The sequence below is a fragment of the Osmerus eperlanus genome, chromosome 25 (genome assembly GCF_963692335.1).
Source record: "Osmerus eperlanus chromosome 25, fOsmEpe2.1, whole genome shotgun sequence".
Classification (NCBI taxonomy): domain Eukaryota; kingdom Metazoa; phylum Chordata; class Actinopteri; order Osmeriformes; family Osmeridae; genus Osmerus; species Osmerus eperlanus.
In genome coordinates, this window is record NC_085042.1 from 8,839,218 (window position 1) to 8,846,021 (window position 6,804).

At 44.4% G+C, this 6,804-nt stretch overlaps 1 protein-coding gene across 1 annotated transcript; it reads right to left on the bottom strand.

The window, feature by feature from the left end:
* Positions 1 to 105: 105 nt before the first annotated feature.
* tctn2 (tectonic family member 2) lies at positions 106 to 5,041 on the bottom strand. The gene is made up of 18 exons (XM_062451824.1): positions 4,887 to 5,041; positions 4,637 to 4,750; positions 4,463 to 4,533; positions 4,135 to 4,336; positions 3,941 to 4,041; positions 3,431 to 3,630; positions 3,137 to 3,257; positions 2,864 to 3,020; positions 2,675 to 2,767; positions 2,399 to 2,521; positions 2,223 to 2,297; positions 1,936 to 2,034; positions 1,567 to 1,684; positions 1,375 to 1,478; positions 981 to 1,125; positions 733 to 876; positions 525 to 613; positions 106 to 422 (listed from the first exon to the last, which is right to left on the bottom strand). The coding sequence occupies exons 1-18, from the start codon at positions 4,981 to 4,983 to the stop codon at positions 301 to 303; spliced, it is 2,175 nt and encodes a 724-aa protein (XP_062307808.1). The 5' UTR covers positions 4,984 to 5,041; the 3' UTR covers positions 106 to 300.
* Between the last annotated feature and the right edge of the window lie 1,763 nt (positions 5,042 to 6,804).

A 6,804-nucleotide genomic window follows, 5' to 3' on the forward strand; every position in this document is an offset into this window, starting at 1 on the left:
TGCATACTTTGCATTTTGCAGAATTTCCCTCTCACAATCTTAAGAAAATAAGAATGAATTGCAAAAATGTTTCATTCACTTTTTAGTCCTTAAAAAGTGTACATATAAAAATAGAAACAAACCATATTTTACATTCTTTTTCTTCTTCCTTCTTGTTTTTTTTTTTTTTTTACAGACATGCAAACAAATCCTGTTTATATCTTTAATAAACTTTTGACCCACCACAACCATTTCCGCTTATTCCAAAAATAAATATAAAATTAATTCAAGCCATAATAAAATCGCCTGTTTGATAGGCTACTAGATTGAAGCGCTGTTCCAAGCCTGCCTTATTTGTTTCCATGGAGTCCCGAGAATACAGGAAGCAATGAAGAAAAACACCAAAATGAAGCCTTTAGCCAGAGCCTGGGAATATGGCTCTCCTGGAAACAAGGAATGCATATATGAATAATGAATAACAAATTATATTTATATTCACGCCATTGTCACAATAATTGATGTACAATTGTATGTCATCGCGTCACCTGTGTAATATCTCGTCAGCGGGAAAGCCAGTTGAGGCCAGCACACATCGTTCCTGTCACAGTCGTATTCTGTGAAGTTAATCTGAAACCTGGACGACACACAATTTGAATTTCAGACAGCAAACTTCCTTCATGCACAACCCAGATCCAAACAGTAAAACAACATTATTTATGAAATTGTAAAGGCTTCAGTATTCAGCAGCGTCACCTGGTTTGGGGCGGCCCAGTGCTAATGTGGATTGAGGTAAAGGTGATGGAGGAGGTGAGAGGGAAATTCTGCGTCACCGCTGGATTGAGACACGGGGTTGGATCTCCACCTCCACATCCCAACTTCCACGTGGACTCCGTGTAACTAAGAAAGATCAAAAACTAAATCACGCACAGCACTACAAACTTAAACTACGTAATTTATGTCTCTGTTATCTTGAATTTCCGATGTTTCGCGTCGTCTTCTACCCGACTTCTATCGCTTGGATTTCCCGCTGAGGTACTCCCTCCACGAGCCCAGAGACAAGGGTGCTAACATGGATGTGCAGGTGGGCTGGAACACCCGAACATGACCCACTCGCATCCCCAACCTGGGCCGAGTTTGGTGTCAAAACTGGGGGTGAGATGGTGCAGAGGTTAAGGATGCAAGGGCCTTGGATACCACAGACCAGCGTTTCTCAATCCTCGAACTCTGGGACCCCATGTCCAGCACGTTTCCCTATTCCGACACACCTGGTTCAGGTGAATGACTTGTTGCCAGGATTGAGAAAGGCTGACATTGACAACAAAGCCTGAGCGTTCTCCATGTTTGATTCATGTTTTCGTTCTGCGCTAAAATTTGACTCCAGTCAAATTAGCTTACATGTTATGTTCACCCAGTCCGCCAGGTTCCGAAAATCCGGCTTTCCTGTTCTGGCTACATGTGTTGCTGTTACCAGATTAGCCTGAAGGAAGCCAACCGTCTCTCTAATGAAGCGAGAACAAACAACGTAAGCTGTTTATGACTTTTAAAAAACAAACATTGATTCAACATCCCAGTTAGATGATTACTGACCTGAGGAGACTACACTGAGACAGGTTCTGGAGGTTTACAGCCAGCAGGCATCCTGCCGTTGAGTTCTCCCCAAACACAGCTGGCCTAATTTCTGCAGAGTTACAGAGCCCGGAACTCACTGAAAACAAAACAAAATGGTTGAATACACATTCAGTCCTACATTTACATTTAGAAGACGCTCTTATCCAGAGCGACTTACAGTAAGTACAGGGACATTCCCCCCGAGGCAAGTAGGGTGAAGTGCCTTGCCCAAGGACACAACGTAATTTGGCACGGCCGGGAATCGAATTGGTAACCTTCAGATTACGAGCCCGATTCCCTCACCACTCAGCCACCTGACTCCCCCATACTGAATGTGAAAGTATCTACCTGGCCTCCACAGGTGAATTGGGGTCCTCTGCATGGCTCCTGTGTCATTTCCAAAGGTGTCCAAGATCCCACCGATAACAGGTCGACCCACTTGATACCCTGATGATGATTCACAAGCAGGTTGATGCCGTAGTTAAACCAATATACCTCATTCAAATTTGGACTACAAAGTCCCATGTACGCTGCAAAAAATCTAAATCTTTATTTATTATAAGACAAAAAAGATATATTTGTATTGATTGTTCTTTAAATGTATTTTTTTGTGGTGTTTTTTTCGGCGTACTAACCTGGGTTTCCAGAGTTAGTCTCTGCCATGACATCACCGTTTAAGAAGACAGCAGAATACCTTGTAGTTAAATCCACTGTGGGGATGAGAGAATCCAACACATCAAAAGTGCTTATAACGACCCTCACGAAGACACTGGTGTTTAGAAAAGACAAAGTGAAAACATGAAGCCCCTACCACTGCCATTCAAAGGGACGTCCCCTACTGAGCGGGTCAGAGTGATGTCAGTGAGCCTGTTTCCCTGCCAGAAGAAGTTGTAATCCAAAGCCAGGGTCACATTCTCACAAACCTGACTTCCATCTAGACAGGTTTCAAAGAAGCATCAATAAGTTAGCAGCCAGGATATAAAACACATCGAAAGGATTCCGAAGTGTACTGACCCATTCATGAATATTGAATTTGTAAATGACTGAAAAAGTGTTGCGGTGTCTCCTTGCTATCTGATCTCACTACCTGGAGGTGGAGAGGTGTCTTTGATGTCAGGACTCAACACAAAACCAGTCAGGTCGATGACTGTTTCATCGGTCACCTCCACTGTCACTACACCTGGACACAAACCACATACAAGCAGCAGTCAAGGGAAACATGGTGACATGGATTGATGCTAAAAGAAAACAAAATCTGACAGGAAGTATCACACACCTCCTCTGCCATCTTTTACTTTGACCTTCAGATCAGCAGGATTTGTCTGTAAGGGGGGTTGATCTGGGCAGGAGAGGAGACGCCTAAAACATTCAGCGTGGAAGTTCTCCAAAAATGCCACGGGGGCATTTTCCACACACTGGCCAATCAGGGAGTTCTGTGTCATGAAGTAAACACCACATACACAGCATTGTCACAATCTTGACGTGAACGATGCATAATATTCAGTGCTGTCATCCTTGAAACACACTTATAAATAGGCAAACATCCCACCTGGGGAATGGTGAAGAAGCGGTTGTTTGTGGTGAAAATGGCGTCTCCCTGGCGATACGGAGTAGAGGAAGGGGGGGTGGACGGCACGGTCGCTTGGAAAGACGGGCCAGGTTTAGGTGTTCTGGAGCCAGCAGGGAGGACAGGCAGACAGCAGCCGCACATGAACAGAACCTCACACATCCACACAAAGTTGTTTCACCAGCGTACACAGACTAAGTCGTTGATTTCTACCTTTGAAGAAAAACACAGATCTCAAAATCTGGACGACAAATGGCAAAAGAGTGTGTGTCTCACATCGTCTGTCCTTGGTAGAAGAGTCCCAGGTAGGGGTTGTTGTCAGGCGAGGACGTGACGCAGAGGAAAGGAAACCAGTCCGGGGCGTTTTCAGCAGACTGTGCAGAGCACTGGTAATCAGGAGTCGGGGAGACGTCTCCTCCAAAGGGCCCCTGGAAACAGTGTCCCTCGAAAAGCTTCTTGGTTTTATCAGAACAGTCCTGACAGAGCAAAGAAACAAAGAAAATAACAGTTTCAAAACATACTCTCCATAGAAGTAGACAGTTCTTCTCCTTGACCCGGGTGTCATGGAGGATGTAGATACCTTACATTTTTACATTTACATTTAGCAGACGCTCTTATCCAGAGCGACTTACAGTAAGTACAGGGACATTCTCCCCGAGGCAAGTAGGGTGAAGTGCCTTGCCCAAGGACACAACGTCATTTGGCAGACAGCCGGGAATCAAACCAACAACCTTCTGATTAATAGCCTGACTCCCTAACCGCTCAGCCATCTGACCCCCATCTGACCTTGTCACAGCAACAGCGGATATCACAGGCTCCCAGAGTAAGGTCACAGGGACAGGAGCCCAGGGGCTGGAAGACTTGGTTGGGAATCACCGTTTTATTTTCTAAGACGATATGGAAGAAGAGTCGTATATAATAATAACAACAACATCCCGTTTCTTTGACGAAGGATTATGGATGCCAAGGCGAAAACTCACCCGATACTGGGCCTGCTGGTAGAAGCAGAGCATAGATCTTAACCTGGATGAGCAGTGTTGCCTGGGGTGCCCCTCCTCGACAGGCCGACACTCGGAGAACCTCCAGGACGCATAGTGGTTCTACACAACAGTTGTCACCAGTGTCATTACTGCCACACAGATAAAAGCTTCGGTTTAAACTTAGCTGCACCTGCAAGGAAGTCTGACAGAAGGAGGGATGGAGAAAAACCAGTGGAGATCAGTGAACCAGTCATAACAGTAACATCTTGATTCTTACTTAAAACGTCAGTTTTAATTGATGGATATCAACGAGGTACTGTGAGATTACCTTGCTCACTGATTCTTGTTTGAGAACCCACTGAGATGGTTCTTCTGTGCATGATGGGGGTGGAAGTTGACCTGCCAGAAGTCAAACTGCCAGATGTTAAACCGATCACACAAAATCCAGTAGTATCTATCAAGTAGTATCACATTTCTTGGTGAATCCAACCCTCGCCCGTACCTGTTGAGTTTGACGGAACTATTGTCGTCAGTGTCAGAGTTATTCCAGACGTATTTCCAAGCAAGAGAGACGACACTGATGGTCCAGATGCGATGATATACGAGGGCTGAAAAACTGTAGTATTGATACATTAGCTAGAAACCTGTCAACATACTGCATTTTTCGTCTCGACACCGCTATCGTCGAACAGTGCTAGCTAGCCAGTGCTAGTACATTTCATTGTGTATTGAAATGCAAGTAAATTCCTTACCAACATTGCTTGCAGCATTAGAAAGTAGAACGATCTGACATATCCACGCACAATTCCAAAAACTTTGTGCAAATGAATAAAATGTACTCTTAGCCATATCTTAGGTTTAGGTGGTCGCCATATTGGATAAATGTTTTGGGACGTCTATGGCAACCAACAAGCAGCCAACCATAAGCGGTCTAGTTCTTGTTCGCTTGCATAGAAAAGTACACGCTGCCGTTATAGCCAATGCTAAACAGCGCGATCCTTGCCTCGGAATGAGAATGGACCGTAAATAATGTTGTCCTGAACTCATATACAACTATTTCGATTAATTATGTGCTGTTGTGTGAGTATTTATGATACATACAGCCTTTAAAATGGTAATTTCCAAAGTAACATTTTTAAAACTAATTTTTTTATACACCAGATTACAAATCCCACATCCATCCTTAAACACTAGATGGCAGCACCGCATGTGCTTGGGCTGTGACCTGTCCCACAGTACCATAGAATTATTTTGACAACAACGAGGAGGTATTTCCTGGAGGCGGGCATGAGCAGGCTGGAACAGCTTTACAAAACATTTAGACCAGGAATTTAGTTAGAAAGTCATCATGATCCATATGGAATCTGTCGGAGATCAGATAACATCATTAACCCATGTGATAACTGGGGATAAAGTGTCCACAGATGTTTGCACAAGCCTGAGAAGTTTCTTTAACAAACTAGATGAATGTTCGAGGTAAATCGTTAAGCTTGATTCGAGGGTCTGTTAACGGTATCAGCCTTGAGTAAAATGCTGCAAAGTTCCGTCAGTGCCACTTGCAGCATACTTCAAACAATCGCTACATTTTGTTGCAATGCAAGAAACAAATGCCTTATAGCTCATATTTATGTCTGTGTGTTGTCATGCGTCAATCAGGGCTGAAGTGAAGAGATCGAAGGAACGCTGCCTGGACGAAGCAGTTCAACTCCTCAGAAAGATTCCCGTGGATCAGCTTGAATCCTTGGATGAAAAACACCTCCACCTTCTCATCAAGCTTCTCCTCGCTATGCAGTTACAGACGGCGAACATCTCCACGGCCAGTCGCAAGTTAGACCAGGTCAGGCAACTCTTTCTCACGTCTGTTCAGGTTAGACAAGTTAATGCATCCTCTTTAATGATCTGTAAATTATTACATTACAGTATTACATATTATTCTTTACAGATGTTGGTACATTTGGCTGAGGTGAACCACTCAGTGGTTTTGGGGGAAACCCGACGCTGTATACACGCCATAGTGGACTCTAACCAGGTAACTAGCTTTGCCTTTCCATCCATGATCCAGGTAAAGCTAGAATTAATAACAGGATTGTGTTTTTTGTCACCTTGTTTATGTTTTTCTTTTACAGACATTATCAAGTGAGGACCTTCAGAGAGGCGAGTTATGAATTTCTTAATCTTTTTATTGTGAGAGAGATGGTGAAAGATGTCTTAGACCAGCTGATGTTCCTCCCGTTTCCAGCCTGCATGTTCCTGGAGGACAGCGATGTGGGCCGCGAGGTGTGTCGAGGCGCGTGTCCGTCCCTGCTGGGGAAAGTGTCAGAGCTGTTCTCCAGCATGCTGGAGCAGGAGACCTGGAGGAACGGCTCGCTGTGCTACCTGGCTGTCAAGGTAACCACCTTGCCCAGTCCCGTTTGCCTCATATCGCGTTTGTAGCGAAGCACCGCTTCATTTAGGAATGGGTATAGCTTAGTGGGTAGAGCGTTTGACTGCAGATCAAGAGGTTGCAGGTTCAAGTGCGTCCTATGTACGTCGCTTTGGGTAAAACAAACAAATACATTTAGAACTGAAAGTGATAATGCTGATTTATACCCGTTTACACAAACAGAAATGAAAATATTTGACGACTTTTCAACCTGTTCCCTCTCCAGGTGTGTTTGCAGATCTTCCAGC